The sequence below is a fragment of the Brienomyrus brachyistius genome, chromosome 23 (genome assembly GCF_023856365.1).
Source record: "Brienomyrus brachyistius isolate T26 chromosome 23, BBRACH_0.4, whole genome shotgun sequence".
Lineage (NCBI taxonomy): Eukaryota > Metazoa > Chordata > Actinopteri > Osteoglossiformes > Mormyridae > Brienomyrus > Brienomyrus brachyistius.
The window spans coordinates 9391597-9409740 of NC_064555.1; the positions used below are offsets into that span (position 1 = coordinate 9391597).

General features: G+C 46.3%; 2 protein-coding genes across 3 annotated transcripts in view; one reads left to right on the plus strand and one right to left on the minus strand.

The window, feature by feature from the left end:
- Positions 1–14: 14 nt before the first annotated feature.
- Positions 15–16476, minus strand: hsf1 (heat shock transcription factor 1). Of its 2 annotated transcripts, XM_048992863.1 has the most exons (14): positions 15987–16476; positions 13331–13439; positions 12557–12693; positions 11595–11719; positions 7843–7918; positions 7595–7656; positions 7413–7509; positions 7179–7312; positions 6777–7031; positions 5304–5372; positions 4300–4405; positions 4021–4086; positions 3840–3903; positions 15–3393 (listed from the first exon to the last, which is right to left on the minus strand). In XM_048992863.1, exons 1-14 carry the CDS (start codon positions 16110–16112, stop codon positions 3194–3196), a joined length of 1626 nt encoding a protein of 541 aa, XP_048848820.1. In that variant the 5' UTR covers positions 16113–16476; the 3' UTR covers positions 15–3193. The 2 variants fall into 2 exon arrangements, with proteins under 2 accessions (XP_048848820.1, XP_048848821.1); XM_048992864.1 differs by lacking the exon at positions 5304–5372.
- bop1 (BOP1 ribosomal biogenesis factor) overlaps positions 15958–18144 on the plus strand; it is a 45244-nt gene continuing 43057 nt past the window's right edge. Inside the window, exons 1-3 of the mRNA XM_048992861.1 lie at positions 15958–16044; positions 16807–16930; positions 17238–17531. Of these exons, the coding sequence (XP_048848818.1) occupies positions 16835–16930; positions 17238–17531 (390 nt within the window). The 5' untranslated portion in view covers positions 15958–16044; positions 16807–16834. The remainder of the gene's footprint in view (positions 16045–16806; positions 16931–17237; positions 17532–18144) is intronic.

The window sequence follows — 18144 nt, forward strand, 5'->3', positions numbered from 1 at the left end:
AACAAAGGGCAACCTTGTCAGTGTATAGAGCAATTTATTAACCGATAACCACAAGCATATTTTTAAATGTTAACCAAGCATACTCTCCAGGTGATACTGTTAGCCATTAAAATGAGCATTCAGAGTCCTATCAGAGACAGAGACTTCTCCTCGCTGATATCACACACAGGAAACGCAGCCGTCCCACTCTGTCTGGAATCCTTAAACAGGAACAGGTCAGAGAGGACACAAAGGCTATCAAGAAAATTTTGAGGATATTATAATTCATTTATGGTCAAATGAACACTTTTACAAATAGTGGCGGGCAAACCATGAAAATATATATTTTAAATTCAGAACTAATAACTTAAAACAAAAACATAAATCCAAAATTGACTATATCAATATATACTTAGTGGCCACATTATTAGGTATAACTAATGCAATCAGCCTCGTTTTCCAAACAGCAAATTATGTGGCTGTCACTGTGTACAACAGCAACAGGATTTCATTTACTGTTCAGTTAAAAATGATAACCGCTGTGATGCCTGATATAAGGGATTCTGAAAGTGGTGCAACTTGGTGGCAGACAGGGTGACTTCGGAATTAATCTGAGTGCACAACTCATCAGTCCATAAAGTGCTTTTGGACTCAAATGAGGGTCCGTTAATCATACTATGTAGGGATGCCTAATAAAGTGGCCAATGAGTGTTACTTAAAATACAGATTTGCTGTATTACACTATTTTAAAACATCGCTCGTGCCTGTATACAGTGCTTACAAATCTGTCCATGAATGAAAGTTTAATCTAAATAGGAACGTGGGGGAAAAGCACAGAAAATTATGAAAAGAAAAATAGAATAATCTGCTTCATACTTAATATTGAAAACACTTCAAAAGCATAACAGAGCTGTTAGGAAGCTCAGCTGGACAGACTGGAGGAAGGAGAATCTTAAAGATGAAATAAAACAGCTCTTACTGACTAGTAAAAAGACCTAACAAGTTGCTCTTGTTTACAGAATCTGTCAGTCTGTCCACACTCCTTCCATTTGATGTCATTCTACATGAACATTTTGAACAAATTAACCCGACTTCTCACTGCAGAGCCAGTCCTGATGCTTATTTTTAAAATATTCAGAACATAATATTTGAAAGTTTGGGGCTCTTTTAGGCTTCCTGGAAAATTGGGTCATTTCTACTCAAGGAGATTTAAACAGGCAGTTTATGGAATCAATTGTCAGTCCAGGAATCATTTTACCCACAGAATTCACTTCATTCACTTTCACTCCATCTGATAGGTAACTTCCAGCACAAATATTTCAGATGTTCTTGTTTAATAGGCATAGCAATGACAGCACAATAAATTCAGTAACCAGGGCGTGCATTTCAGCAGTTGTAGTGATCCCCCCAAAGGTCATCCTCAAAACATTCACACAGGAAATTTGTTCGCTTAAAAATAATTCCCCAGTATTGCTGAAAAATCCAACCGTAAATCAGTCAAGTCCCAAAAAAACAATGAAATGCTCAACAGAAACGCTTAAGTATATTAAACAATATTTATGTAAAAATCAAAAATACATTAATATTATTAACACATTGTAAATATACAAGCAGCAATGGAAAAAGAAAAACATGAACCACAAAGAACCAGTTTGTGTGTGTGTATATATATATATATATATATATATATATATATATATATATATATATATATATATATGCACGCGCGCTAAGGGTTATATTGAAACTATTTCAATACAATCATGTTTACTTGAAACTTACTATAAACCAAGTCTTGCCCACATGCGTAATGAGATACTCATACAAGTGTTTCCACACGATGACATTTATTGGATGGCGAATTTTGTTACTTAAGTGTGTGTGTGTGTATGTATGTATGTATGTATGTATGTATGTATGTATGTATGTATGTATATATATATATATATATATATATATATATATATATATATATATATATATATATATATATATATATATATACATACACACACACACACATACACACACTTAACCCCATATATATATATATATATCAGTGATTTATCAGCAAATGTGGGAATACACTTGTGTGCACACATGCAGGCACGCATACACACACACACGTGCAGACATAGCAGCGGTCACACGTCCCAGAATTCCAGGGAGCCGGGGGGGGGATAAGAACGTTTAAAAACAAAACCCTCAAGTCAGGATTAGCCATAGATTTCAGTTTGCAGAAAGCGAATGCACACACCCCAGCGAAGAATTGAGAGTAAATGGGGAAGGGAGGACCCTGCGAAATGGACGGCGGGCGGCAGGCTTGTCACCACGAGCCCCCAATATCACAGCGCACACGTCAGTAAGCTGGCGGTCAAGAAAGGAGGGAAAGGAAGGATGGCCTACACTCGCTTTAAAAAAGTCATGTATAAATGTATGGTATATAACAAATATATACAGAGCTCTGCATTCAAGGGGACGCCAAACTTTAAAAAAACCACGCTCCCTTTATACTCTTTGCAGTCCATCGATCACGGTACGGTTATGCTTACAAAAATAGTACTCTTTAAACACTCCGTCTGTGACATTATATCTAAAATAAATACATTTATTAGGCTAACAGAGCCATTGCTAGAAACGTGTTCGTATACCTCTGTGCACAGATGCTTAAGAACTGAACCGGGAGAGACTATGCTGAGGAAAGGATTATTCGGCACGCTATGCTAAGGGTCCGTGTGTTGTCTCGGTCTCCTTAATCCCAAATGAAACACCATTCTTGGTATTTAAACATATGCAAAACAAATAAGGATAATGACCCATCCTTGCAGAAAATGGGTCCAAGTCACATCGTACCTACGCTTCTCCGTCACCCGTAGCAACTGAAAACCAGCGGGAAGGGAAACTAGCAAACTAGCCACCGTGTCCGGATATTTCGGAAGGGTCGTGACCGACGAGGGCTCGGAAACTACGGCTGCTGCCTAGCAGGCTTAGCGCGGCACAAAGACTCAGAACCCGAAGTTCGTGTTAAATAAGCGGTTGTGGTTTGTAAGGTGTGTCCCCCCCCCCCCAAAAGAAGCCTCCACAGCATAATCAGGCGGGCAGCCCCTCGTTTAACACCCGTGTTCGACTCCCTGTCCCCCATTTCACCGGCCTTCGGCAATGACGATCCGAACCGGCTGGGTGCATCCACACGCCCGACACACCGACGCCCCACCTAGGACAGCTGGGTCTCTCCGCTGACGTTGCTCTGGTAGTCGGAGGAGAGCAGGGAGCTGGCGGGATCCTCGGCATCGCTGCCGAAGTAGGAGTCCCCTTCCAGCTCTAGGAGGATGGGCAAGTCTTCCCCGGCGTTGTCGGCGCTGACCGGGTCTGCCAAGAGCAGAGGCTGGGCGGTATACTGCACCAACTGCTTCCCTGCACCATCCAGGGAACACAAGCACCCCTCACTCTCAGCAGCTACACGCTACCATGGTTACAGGGATCCCCTGTTGGGGGTGTCCTGGATTGCCTGAAATAGCCAACTGCACGTACATCATGCGGTACTCTGTGTGACCCATAGCACAACTTACAGACAAATCTAGAGCCAGACTGAGTTTCTCTCTAATCCAAGGGTATTTAATGCAGAGTGTCCGGCCATTTTCATTACAAAAGAATCCAGAGGACACCTCATCTACAGCAGAGGTAGACATTTCAGGTCCAGAAAGTAAAAACCCAGACCAAAATTTACTCTGAGACTAACTTTTTATACTCAAGTGGTTGGTTGAAACAAAATCTTGGTCTAGATTTTTACTCTCTGGACCTGAAGTGTCCAGCTCTGCCCAAGAGTGTACATGGGTCGGCCACTGTGTTTTTGCCCTTACCAGCATCATTGGGACTGGTACTGGTCTCAGCTGCCTTTTGATCTTGCACCAGCAAGTCCTGAATCTTTGGGGGGGGGGGGAGGGGGGGTAGAGGGGAAGAGGATCAAGAGTTCAGAAAAGTATAGCCACACAGCAAAGCGTTGACTGAAAGATTAGATGTAGGTTATTCAAACACACTCACGCTTGCAAGACTTGAATCCAGATCTGGGAGGCTGAATTCTGTGTTAGACAGTGAAGTGCTGAAGATCTGGAAAAACCCACAATGTTAAACGATAATTGTGGAAAAAAAAACAAAAAAACTACAGTAATGTTTCTCAACTTGGTCCTCGGAGACTCCCAGGACTCCCTGGAGCAAAAATGCGGACTGCCTGGGGGTCCCTGGGGATCAGGCTGGGAAACACTGAACTACAGGATAACATTGACATACTATGGCTGCTGAAAAGGATCAAAAGGCACCTACATCAAAAAGGGGAGATGGGTCGAAATTGATGGACTGTCCATTCAAGATCGCCTGAAGATTCTCCAAGCCACTGTCGATGGACTCCAAATGGTCGGCAAGCTCACACCTGATGGGTTTACAGGGGAGTACAAGACCATTAATGGGTTTAAATAATCAATAAATCAACACTTTAAAAAAAATCCACAACATAATCCACATTTAAACAATAGTGTTTCTACAAATAGCCACATGGGATAGCATGTACAGACATGTGTACCGGGACCCAGCTGGACCTGAGAGACCAGGCTTATCTCTGACAGACCTTCACAACACAGGAAGCCAGCAGTCCTGACAAAACCTTTACACACCTCTATCTCAGCCCCAACATCTTACCAACAATGCTTTAGCATACAAAAATGTAATCTGCTAATGCATACGGACGCATGGAGATATCCCCAGACTAGCCTCTGGCTTGAAAACACTAATAAAAGAAATCGCATTTTTACAGAGAGAATGCCACATTATAGCTGGCTCCACCGTCTCCTTTCCCTGCCCGAGTCCGACGGCAGCGGTCACATCTCATGCTCAAACAGGGGGAGCCAGGGATGACTGTAGCACTCAAGCTGCCCCCAGTGCATGCGGATTCGCCAGTGACAGGTGGCGGTAGAAACAATGTGCTGATTATTCTGTGGTCAGCCTCACACCGCCCCCCCCGCCCCCAATGGCCCAGCTAAGCACAGCACTGCTTACAAACTGGAATCCCCCCATGCCGTTAGGGGCGGAGCCAAAATGCAACTCCCCAGCCAATCGTATTCCTCGGACCACCCCGGCGAATCACTCGCATGGCGGTGTGACAATGACAACCGTAGACATCGAGTGTGTCTCTGAACGGGCTCAAAGGTCAGGGCGGGTCCATCTGCCGTATTAGCTAAAGACGGCCTTGCCGGGAAAAGGCGTGATGACACCGCGGGGGGACAAGTGCCGCGTGTGCTGTGAGGGGCGGTACGAACACAGAAAATGCTGACCCCGGAGGCGCTCTGGGATGAGGGGAAGGACTTGGGATAACACAAGAGATTCCCAACATCTGTGGGGATCTGAAAGACAGAACAACAAAGCAGTGGTTCACAGATTCGACAGGACTGTGGGGCAGCTGCATAGCTGACAAACAGAGAAGCAAAGCCCCCCCCCCCCCCCCCCCGGGCACGCTCAGATACACAGCGGGCCGCGACGGGACATGAAACAAAAAGCGTTCCAGTCCAAAAGATGGGCGTGCCAACGTCTCGCCTCAGCTAGCCTCTGATCTGGGAACAACCAGTTGCGTGTTCTGGGTGGGAATCGAACATGCCTCTGGCCCTTTGGGATTGAAGCTGACCATCACTGCACACAGCACAACAAGCCTACAACTGCAGGGAAGCGACATAATGCCGAAATCTAACCATGGCCCAATCGAGCCATAACACATGCGACGGATCTGCCGCATCATGGGCCTCATTGCATAACTAAAAAGTTTGGAGGACTGATTTAAAAACACTGCACAAATAGCGCCTACGGAACACGCAAGATCCCAAAGCCATTGGCAATGTTTTTTGGTAATACTTCAATTGTTCCTCCAATGTGGTGTAATACTTCCATGCGAACCGTAGAGGGCACTAATCATTATCTGGAGCACTGCCACTGCTGAAAAACGCAACCAGTTGTGGCACTGCTGGAAAAAAAAATGCTTTACACATTATACAAGAAACTGAATTAATTTCTGCTGATTTCTTTTATTATGTTTATTTTTGCCCTGTCATGGGTTATTCCCCGCTGTGTCACTGTTGCTTCTGGGACAGACTCTGGATCCGTGCAACCCTGCACGGGATAAGTGGGCGTGGGAGATGAATGAGCGAATGTTTATTTTTGGAAATTAGTTGGCAAGGAGATTCAGCACTGAATAGGCAGGTTTGATCCCTTGGGTGTCAATGACGGAAAGCACATTCCTGGAGTGAATTAATGAGATTTACCCAAAACTATTTTACTTGTTGATGCCTATTATGAAGGAGAAAAAAAAAATCGTAAAAGATTGACAGAATAATAAAAGTCTGATACGCCGGCTAGGCAGGGGGCGCTGTGACTTGTTTCCAAAGCCGGTTGGGACAGGCTCCGGACTCACCGCGACTGACGGAGATGGATGGAGGATGGATGTATGATTTATATACTGTGAGGAAGACAAACTTGCTATGAGTGCCCTCAGTCCAACACCGACCCGTCACCCTGTCGCATCACACAGCTGCATCCGACTAAAAAGTCAGGCATTTTAAAGTGATTAAAAGCCGGCAAACTGACTGGCTGATGACAGATAATCTGCTTCCAAACAACGGACTGGCTCCCCAGGAGGAGAACAAGCAAAGGTGCAGATGCTCTGGACGGGCTGGCTGAGATCAGGAGCGAGAGCGAGGCGTGCCTGGTACAGCGGCAGGCCGGGGGGCTGTGTGTGTGTGCGGGGGCGAGGATCTTACTTGTCTAGACGGGCCACACTCAGACATTTGGGCCCCTGCAGCTCTATGGGGGCCGGAGCTGGAGCCGGGGTGGGGGTGGGGGTCGGTGTTGGGGTTGGGATGGGCTCATTGTCCTGCAGGATGGAGTTGATGAAGGTGGTGGGGGACAGAGGGGTGTCCGCAGGAACGCAGACCCCAACCTCGCCCAACGGCTCCACCTCAGGACTGCAGGCAGGACTGCCGGGCTCCTCCTTAATGTGCACCAGTGGACTCGTCCTGTAGGGGGCGACCAGGGACACCTGCTTCATCCTCACCCTTACGTCCGCTAAACTTCCTTAAAGATGACCCTGATCGCAGTGCTGACGCTTGCTGCGGTCACCAGCTGGATTACAAAATACCCCAGCATACACGCATAACACAGACCTCTCCTCCGTCCACTCATCAGTGATCTCACTGGGGCTGGACTGTGACATGTCAGTAACATCAGAGATGATTGGGCCTGATTTCATAGGATCATCCGAGGAGAAGAGGTTTGCCGCCCCGAATGCTGTGGGTGCCTGCAACACGCAATTAACGACGACATCATGAATAAGGACAGGAAACGGCACAGTTAGCCTCTCGACAAACAGGCACACTCCTAAAATAAAGACGCCCTACCGAGAAGGCCGAGGTGCCCTGCATGTGCTCCAGTGAGTACTGCCGGCTGAACTTGGGCATGGAGTGTGCCGAGCTGCTGTCGTTCAGCATTAGGGGGCTGTCGAGAGAGCAGGGGCACGTTAAACCAGCCAGCTACAGGGTCTGAGAAAGGCCCGGGGGACTGAGAATTCAGGGGGACTTACATCTTCCTCTTCATGCCCAAAACCCTGTTGGACTGAACCAGCGTAATCAGGAACTGGATAAGCTGCGGGGACATGAGGGCGGCGGAGAGAAGGATGTTAATGAGTCTGCCAAGCCTGACACTGCCAACAAACCGCAGAGCAGACCGTGTTCACAGCACAGCTGCAATCATCGCCCATCCATGCTATTAGCCGCTAGCACCTCGCTGTGGTTCTGTGCCTGGCTGACGGACGTTCTGCTGTCGGTTTACCTTGTTGACGACTTTCTGCTGCTGGGAGTGTTTCTGCCTGAGGGTGGCCACCTCCCTCCAAAGAGCTTCGTTCTCCCTGTGGAAAAATAGGGTGGACATCAAACAGCGGAAATGCCGGGAAACTTACGGTACAGACAACAGCGTGAAGCTCTAACTTCAGAAGCACAGGACACGGGCGAAGTCCTTTTGGGACAATTAGATTGAAATATTTATAACTACAGGTCACTGTTCCAGCAGCCAATGATTTTACACATTTGTGACGTACACCAACACGGAGGGCTGTAATTGGCTATATGCTGCAGCTCTTACTGGGTGTGTGGCCCAAGAACTTAAGCCCATATTAGAGGCCTTCCTTACTTTTCTTTTAGCAGATCATGGACAAGACCTCCAACGTGTCATCAGGAAAGTGAAGGATCACTTTATCTGCTGATTTAGCATCACTTGTCCCTATGGGCTGTTACTCTCCACCTTTGGACCACTACCCTCATAGATACATGCAGAAAGCTAAACTGTAAAGCTAAGGACATACTTAAAGGCAAAAAAGATTTTTCCTTACCTCCAAGGCATTTGAATTTATCAGTTTAATTTCGGCATTTGCTAATGCATAAAACATGCATTTCCTACATGGCCCTCTAGGGGGTGCCAAGCACAACCATGCCGCAGCAACCCCTTCGCACTTTGAGGAATTCTAACAAGGCTGATAAAATGTCCCCGGCTTTTACGGTACAGGAAAACAGGGCACGAAAGATTTGAGGGATACTCCAGAACGTTTATTTTGCTAAGTTAATGGCTATCGAAAGATCTTAGCGGCCTTTATTTATTCAGCCCTTTAGTGGGGCCTTGAAAGCGCTGCCTTCCACCTGGACCTCTTAAAGTCAGTCCCTGGGCCCTTTTTAAGCTGCCTGCTGCGTGCGCTCATAGGCCGTGCCGTCCTCGGACACACGGCTTGCATTAAAAACGGGCCCGGACGGCACCGGCGCGGGTGGACGAGGCGTCCCTCCTCGCCGTATGACGACAGGCACCTTTAAAAACAGCCTTTGCCTTCTCATGACATCCTGTCAGTAGTTTGTAGCTTTTCCTTCCATCTGCCTTCTCTTCAGAATTATAGCTTTCCTGTCAATCAAACCACCCAATGAGTTGCATGTGTGAGTCGGGAATAAAACTAAATTCAAATTGATACCATGTGCACCATTATGGGGAAAAAAATAATTGGTTTACAATAATATAGGTCTTTTCAATATGTGGGACAGAGCTTTTAAATAGCCTGGCCTCCAAATCATATCCTAATCCTCCACTGAGTCCGCGTCCTCTTAAGCATGAAGACACGCGGCTGGGGGTCAAAGGTCATTTGGCGTGTAAAATGGCTTTCAGTCAGAAGGCCAAGGTCGGACAGGACTCCAACTCAATACTGCTACAAAGAAAAAAGGACAGGGAAAGCTAGGCTCATTTAGTCTGCACACTCCTCTAACCTGTCAAGTATTCACACCAGTGATTGTTTTGTAAAACAAGCAAAATGTATTTTCTGTAGATTTTAAAGGAGAAGCTGAAATGGCTGTCTGGCACTGTATTCCCTCTTAAAGATGGCATGGGTTTGCAAACAGTCACTGATTGATCACTAATCGAGAGGCAGATCTGCCAATGGCTAATGGTTTTATAGCTAGTAAGCGGTGACTGACCAATGAGGAATGAGCGGATGTGTGAGTGGGGGGGTGCCTCAGATGGGACGTCCTACATCTTTCTTTACTGATCTCATCAGGTGGCTCTGGTTTTTCCCGTAAAAGTGGTGTGAGCACTGTGGACGACCACTAATAGCTCCTCAGACTGTCAACTCTTGCCTGACCTCGTAGTGGGGGAAGGGGGGGGTAGCCTGAGGGCGTTTATGGGGACAGGTGTGGATTCCGAGGCAGCCGGATGGCCCCCACCCCCCGATATCATGTTTCCACCTCCCATGTGGGAGTGCATCGGGCTGCGCAGAGCTCGCCGACGCCTCGCCGCGATGTTCAGAAGCGACTGATGCTCGAGTCCCCGGGCTCGCCATGTCCGAGCCGCGAATCCGCTCGCGTTATCAGTGACAGGTCTAATGTCCAACGGGTCCAACTAAGTGAAAACGGCCAAATGGAGCACAGAGAATGAAGGGGGATCGATGAGATTAAACAGAGAAATGGCTCTGCGGAGTGGTGTTGAATATGCTCATATAGACACCTTTCCTGACATGCAAATCATGGCTGGTACATCATCATCATCATCACGACTGCTCTCACGACTACTAGACTTTAAGAACACAGTTATATACAACTGTTTTAAAACTACTTTAAAAATGACAAATCTGGTATTAAGATCCATAAAACACAAATGACAAATCAGAAGAGAGTTATAATGTGTTTACCGAGTGAGGGGTCGTGTGCGAGATGCACGCGGACGTGCTCACTGATGAGTAATTTTCCACAGTGTTTCCCCCCCCGCCAGACAGCCGGCGTGTCAGAGGCATGTGGAGCATGCAGGAGGACAAAACCCACACGGCAAAACAAAGAATCGGCCTGGATATGAAGATGACATCATTCGCACGCCGGCTCTTCCGGACGCGCTGTCTGACTCGGGCCTCAGGGGCGGCGCTAACGAGGTGGGAGCTGACACAGGCACGCTGACGGCGCAAGAGCAGCTGGACACTGCTGGGAGCGCTAAAGCATCCGACCTTTTTAGGGCAGTGACTAACTGCTGCCAGGGCTAAACGCTACTGCTAAACGCAGAGACACAGAGCCCCGAACGGGCGCAATTCACGCAGACGCCCCGCCGCATGGATGTTTGCACTCGTTTAAAAAGGCAGATGTTCAGCAGGGTTTTTAACTTAACCAACAGAACTGTGGATAATGATGCTTTATGTGCCAGATGGACATGCATATAGGAATTCTTCAGATTTCACATATCCCATACTACTGGTGAGAGAGCAAAGCTTGGGGTCAGAGCGGAGGGTCAGCCATTTTTCCAGCACCTCTGGAACGGTTTCTGGGATTAAGGGCCCAATGGTGAAATGATTATTCTATCAGCCATGGGAATCGAACCGGCAACCTTCCGAACGCACTCATAGTCTCCTACGCACCATCCACAGCTGTAGGCCAGTTGCGGTCACGGCACTCAGACAGAAACACACTTACCGACACAAACAAACCATCCATCAAATGAAACGAAACACTGCCTAAGCAGCCGGCACAATAACCTGCCAACACAACCTGAAAAAAATCAACTTCCAGCTTAAATCGATTTCGAAACTCCGGGTTGGACCCCCAGCTGGCGATCGCAGCCTCCAACTTGCCAGCCCCACCCCACCCTGGGAATTCCGGGTCTGGCCACTAGCTTTAAATAAACGGCTTACGTGGCTTTAATGCGGCAGACACCGGCTCCCCTGGGAGGTGTCCTTATGTCTGTCATTGCTATTTCTGTTGCGTGACTGAAGGAATCCTGAACGGGACATGCCGAAAACGCAGAACAAGACCATATCTTAAGCACAGGCCCGCAGTGACCCGCTGGGGAAGCCCTCGCGATACAGGAGTCCAGCGTCCATCATCCTGCTTCACCAACAAAAAAAATCTACCGGGAAGCCATTAAATAGATACCTGGTTGGTGAAACCATTAAACAGTTACCGGAGGGGAGAGTGAAGCCATGAAAATGTTACCACCAGGTGGGTGAAACCATTAAATGGCTATTAGCTGGATGAAACCATTAAACAGTTACTGGGGGGGGAGAAGTGACTTACTGTTTCATAGTGATGATCTTAGAGTCAATGGTCTCCTGCTTTTCCCTCATGACCTGCACGTCACTCAGCAGCTTGGACACGTCCTCCTGGTTCATCTTAAGGTCCTCGTGCTTAATATTAGACACCTGGGGGAAAAGGCCAGGAAGATGTTTTGAAACCATGGCATGCCTGTCCTGGATCCGGAGCATGATACGGAAAAATTTCACGCAGCCTTCCGTTACAGGGCCAACCAACTGGAAGCGGCCATGCTATCGGGGAAGAAGAATCTCGCCGGTCCACTGAGAGGGGTGGCCAGGCATCCGCAATCCACCACCACTCTGCAGACCAGAGCCAAGGATCCCTGAGATTATCTCATTCCCGTATGGCCTAAGTGGCTAGATGGCAAAGGCATCCAATGAAAGCTGACACAACATGCACTTCAGTGTCAGCGCAAGCCGGCGCTGTCTTTAATTACGCCTGATGGAGAACCTGCACAGCCCAGAATGACCCGGACAGCGGCATCCGCATCCATCCCTCTCCTTCCCCCGGTGAGGATATCAAGCGTGGGAGTTTTGGTCAGTGATCACAGCACATGCAACAGGCTTCACCCCCCAAGCGTTCGGCACAATGAAGCGGCACGTTAAGCGTGACGCCGCTCAAGCGCATGCGGATGTGTCACAGGCTCCCACATTTTTGGAGTGCAAATGTATTGCTGATGTAAGTGGTATTTAAACCATGAAAGGTAGCTTCAGCTAACCTCCAACAAAAAACATATTCATGGACAACTCCAAATGAGGGAAAACACAGCAAAAACGACCCAACCCACATTCAAACCCACTTTTCTCGGCAGCCTGTTGACTTAGCCTGCATACCGGTCGCCCATGTGACCCGGGCCCACACCTCAGGGCCTACACATCCTGGGGATGCACTTCTTCGTTTCCAGCACTCTTAAACGCCAGGAAGCGTGACGGATCGGCACTCACGTTGGTAACCTTCCTCTTGATGTTCTCCAGCAGGTGCTCCTGGCCCCGGATGAAGTAGGGATGCTGGAATTCCGTGTCGTCCTTCTCTGGCTTAACCAGACCCCCCTGCTCGATGTGAACCACTTTTCGGAAGCCATCTGTTGGGGGGGGGGGGGGGGGGGAGGCAACAGCGAAGAGAGTTTTAAACCTGCTCACCGGCTCGGCCCGTAACAATGCCTAGATCCAGAACAACAACGCCTAGATCCAGAACAACAACGCCTAGATCCAGAACAACAATGCCTAGACCTAGATCCATCCATCCATCTATTTTCCAAACCGCTTATCCTATTGGGTCGCGGGGGTCCGGAGCCTATCCCGGAAGCAATGGGCACGAGGCAGGGAACAACCCAGGATGGGGGGCCAGCCCATCGCAGGGCACACTCACACACCATTCACTCACACATGTACACCTATGGGAAATTTAGCAAGTCCAATCAGCCTCAGCATGTTTTTCGACTGTGGGGGGAAACCGGAGTACCCGGAGGAAACCCCACGACGACATGGGGAGAACATGCAAACTCCACATACATGTGACCCAGGCGGAGACTCGAACCCGGGTCCCAGAGGTGTGAGGCAACAGTGCTAACCACTGCACCACCATGCCGCCCCCTAACAATGCTTCCATTTATGATAAATCATCCGGCTTAATCGGCCCACGTTTAGACTTCAAATGAAATGGCCTCAACAATGGAACAAATGAGAAAGAATGAGGGACAGAATTTGAGAACAACTCACACATATTAAGCTGCCGCACAAAGCTCGCCATGTTGTTATGCTTGAAGTACTTAGGAAGGACTTCCTTGGAGAATCTTCCTTGGTCAAACACATGGAAGCTGTTGCCGTTCTGCAAGGAAGAGTACAATGTAAAATTTACACAGAAAAAAATACAACCACAACAGAGCACGATGAAACTCTCCGACTTCAAAAGACTCCATGACTGTCCTCACGTTACATGTAATACGTGCTTGTATTAGGACAAAAATATAAGGGATATAAACTAAGCTTGCAAAATCCCAAACAGAAAGGCTTACTGAATAGACCCACAGCTATGCTACGATTATCTCCTTCAAACTTCATTAAAATATCGCTGCTTATCACAGTCTGTGTAGCAGACGTGGTCTAATACAGCATATTTCTGAGTGTTATATGCAAATACTCCCACGATACCGATTTGCCATTACAAAACCTTCAGCTTCAGTGTGAATTTGTTTTCGCGGGAAATACCACAGTTCAAGTCCCATGGAGTCTGACGTTTCGAATGGCTGTTTTACTGGAGGGCAACAATGTATGTGTGGAAAAGCACTGTTCAAAATAACTGGGGAATCGAAGCTAAGAAGTTTATCTTTCCTTTACTACAGTATACGTCACTGACAGTAATCAATGAAATATTCTCAGCTGCCACTAATCCCGCTCTAATTAGGTGTTTTAATTAACACCAATCCATCTTTCTGGAAGTCAGCACATCAAGGCTAAAACAGCTTTTGTCGTCATAACAAAGAGGCCAAGTCACTAGAACAGGAACAGAGCTCTGTCATGCCAACACCAAATGTTCCAGAGGCTTCCAAATTCACTTTGCCAAAATGGGTTAATGTGCAGGGAAGCTAAATATCACAGGACAATGTTACGCTGCTGTTTGGCGAGTTACACTGTGGAATGTGACCTGTAGGATGGAATACGAAATGTATATCAGGGCTCCACAAATCTGGTCCTCCATTCCAAATACATGCCTTGTTTTAGGTTCTCTCGGGTAGATAGTTTAATAATAGCTGATTCTGATTGGCCAGAGACTTCACATCCAGCACACAGGTAAAGGAAGGCTTGAAAACCAGCAATGCTTGGACTTTGACGACCGTGATCTGAACAGCCCTAATACAGATTAATAAAACTGTAAACCTGTGGGGAGGGAACTGCAGAGGTAACAGTGCTGCCTCATCCCTCCAGGGTTAGGGGTTCAAATCCCATGTGTGTGTGTGTATTATATATATATATATATATATATATATATATATAAAAAGATGTATAAATTACATGTCCTCTCCATCTCATGTTGGTTTTCTCCCAGTAAGGCAAACTGGGGTCCTTAATGTGTTTTTTGAGGGACTGATACCACAGCGTCATACTCTACACAGCCTAAGTTAGGCTACAGACCCTCTCACATAAGCCTATGCAAGATATGTGGCTCAGTGCACAGCACTCTAGCCATACGCCTCCAGGGTAGGGGGTTCGAATCCTGTCTCCGTGTGGAAGTCGAAAGTTTCCCCCTTTCCGTTCCAATGACCTGCAGTTAGGCTGACTGATGAATCTCTGCCCCATGCTGATTGGGATTAACTCCTTTTCTCAGATAAGCAGTGGGAAGGTGGACTCAAGATTTTTTTACAAAAGACTAACCCTGGAGTTAACCACTAAAACCAAAACAAATGCTTAAAGCAAGAAAGCTTGAGACTCAAAAACATGTTGTGCTGCCATAAGGTTCTGAGGAAATCTCATTACTACAGTAAAATAAAGAGGTTATTAAAATGGAATAAACTGGTAGCACTGACTTCATAACTTCCTACCATTTATCCTCTGCATCTGACAGTTGCCACTGCAAGCAGACTGTGTAACTGTGCAGCCTGTGGGTCAGAGGAGGACTGGTCTATATAAGCAAGCAGTGGCACTGGGAAGGGCTGAGGATGATGTAAAAAGTCACTGTCACATCAGCCAGGGAACCAGAATCGAGTTTTCGGAGACCCCTCTCTATATGACCTCCTCAAGCCAGTGGTTAGGGGCTCAGGGGTGCTGCTTCCTCGGAATATCACGTGCATTTCGTTAGCTGGTGTCGTTGTAGCATGTATCGTATCCCTCAATGCTAGACAGCTGTGTAACTAAAAAGGAAACAGCTAGTTTAAGGTGTCTGATAACTTTAGGCGAAATTACGGTAATTCTAGCTGACGTTAAACTAGACCGTGACTCACTGGGTTTCACCAGGTTAATAAGATACACGTATGACTTCTGCTGACGACTCTCACACTTCTTGAAGATGATAAATTAAACCATACTGACATTTTTATCCGAACATGTAAAAATGTCCAGTCACCGGGTCCCACCCCTGAAAAACTAGCGATGTCACACCTCCTTTTGGCCTTGACGCAAACAAGTGCTTCCTTAAACTGTCACCAACTTAAACTACTATTTACTACGTTTAAAAGAGGTAACTGGGGGATAAACAAACATAATTATTGCACACGAAGAGCTTGCAGTAGTCAGTGTCTGGGTCAGCGACGCATCACTATTGCGCGTCGCCGTCCGAGCTGTTTGATCGTTTTCTCCAAATTGGTAATTTTTAAATAAAAGTAGCCGGACTGATCAGGCAGGGGGGTTGGGTCAGGACGTGGCTCTCCCGCACGCTTACCGGACTCCAGCAGATGAGCGGGTCGGTGTCCGGATCCTCCACCAAAGTCCAAAGTTTGGTGAGAAAAGCAGGGACATTGCTGCTACTGAGCAGAACCGTACCGGCACCGCCTCCGAGGTACTCCATGCCCGTACGACGCAGATAATGTCAGGCCGCTTCAAAAGCTGCGCGCTGCTATAGGAACAACAAGCAAAGCCGAAGTAGAAAGGAGCCAAATTCAGCAAAACATCCGCACGCCCGGTACTTCAGCCTAAAGCAATTAGCCAACTAGCATAGGCTATAAACCGTACGATGCTGTAACGCTGCGCAGTAAAGTTGCCCACTTTCCACGTTTACACAAATTCCTCGGGTCAATCGATCCAGCGACTTTCATCTGGCAAACGGCGAACAGTGGAAATTTCCATCGAAACCACAGTCTTACGAACTGCGTAGAAACGACACAGCGAGCAGCTTCATGGCGGTCGCCATTTTGTGACATCACTACTGGAAAACGAAATGTATTTCATTAATAGTCACAAACATACAATATAAATAAGACATAAGCAGAGAGACACAATCAAAATATTGTATGTCAATGGTATTATAATTAAAATGCATTTTAAAACAACAGCAGTAGTTTATTTCTCTTATGAACTTTGACCCTTACCTAGGGTCCAAAATCAAAATATAGTTTCAGTTTAAACAATACGACATTGAATTATTACAAAAAAATGGCATGACGTTATCGAGTGTTGTATTGTCCGCAGGTAATTCATAGCTAAAATAAGTACGTAGTGCGTTTATATGCTAACTTTGACCTTTGCCATTTGACCCGCTGCAGCGCCCACGTGGTTAGCGGTCCCTGCAGCATGTCTACATCGCGGTCTGGAGTCACAGAAGACGCTGTGATGGAAACGAAAGAGAAAAGTGGCAAAAAAAGAGTTGTCGAAGAGGATGACGATCAGGTACGGCGTTCTGTTAAGTATGCTTCTGATTGTTTATCGATACTGGTTGCCCATATAATTAATTTTTCAGTTATGGATAGATAAACAGTTAGCTCCCCAGCTAACTGGTGCGCACACCACTGCTTATATAAGCTTATTTACTGGTATTGGTATTGAAAACAAATCATTTAATGTAATCGAATGTAATGTATATGTATAGGCTTTCATCTGATATACAGAAGCAAAGGACTAAATCGTAGCGTAAACCAGATTTATAAAGCTTGGTGTCTGTTGTCACTTTTAAGAATACAGTACTTATGTTTTCCAGCTGTCCCTCTTCAAAATCGACAAAGATGGATTCCCTAAAAAGTTGGAAAAAGAAGATAATGATGACGACTTGTCTGACAGTGAAGAGAGTGTGTTTTCAGGGTTGGAAGACTCTGGAAGTGACAGTGATGATGATGATGCTGATGATGATGATGATGACGACGACGATGGTACAGTAGAGGAGACAAAGGACACTGATGAGGAATCTCTTGATAAAGATAATGACGAAGAAGCCACTAACTTTGAAACATCAACAGAACAGCCCTTCAGTGAAACGAGAGAAGCCAAACTCCAGGTAAATTCAGGAAAATTCTGTCTACATAAGTTTGTAATAATGGCACTTTTGTGTTGCTTTTTTGGAACGTGTTATTCCCATTTATAGTAATATCTATAGGTAAATTTTTTCTGTTAACCAAGACAGGGTTTTGGACATTTAGTGTAGTACAGGAGAGCCCTGCACAGTTTTGGGTTTCCCCTCATGTAACACACCTGATTCAGCTCCTTGTGCTAATTATCACACAGCTCTGAATAATTTTTGGTGGAACACGGAAAGAACTAAGCTACGCACGATTTTGACCCCCCCCCCCCATACCATGTTTGTGTATTAGACCTCATATGTTTTTTTTTTCTTTTAAATTTAAGTATATTTTACGCAATAATCCATTGTATTCAAAATCAGCCGTTTTGACGTATTTGGATTTTATTGTAATGAGTAAATGGGCATACTGCTTAATTTTATTAGTTAAAGGTAAATATTTAAACAAATATACCAACATAGATATGTCTAGCAGCTGCCTTTACCTTAAGGAATGACAGTTTTGTGCATTACATTTATGTATTGAAAGTACATTTGAAGTATGAATTACATAATCTGTGTATATTGTTATTGTGAAAGATCTGTTTTTTTT

Bases quoted from the DNA above. Each gene is read 5' to 3' on its own strand.
- hsf1 (XM_048992863.1), bottom strand. From the start codon at position 16,112: ATGGAGTACCTCGGAGGCGGTGCCGGTACGGTTCTGCTCAGTAGCAGC. The intron at 13,440-15,986 runs GTAAGCGTGCGG...TCTTCCTTGCAG, and splicing joins CGCTCATCTGCTGGAGTCCG to AACGGCAACAGCTTCCATGT. The intron at 4,087-4,299 runs GTAGGTGCCTTT...GGGTTTTTCCAG, and splicing joins ACCCATCTCCCCTTTTTGAT to ATCTTCAGCACTTCACTGTC.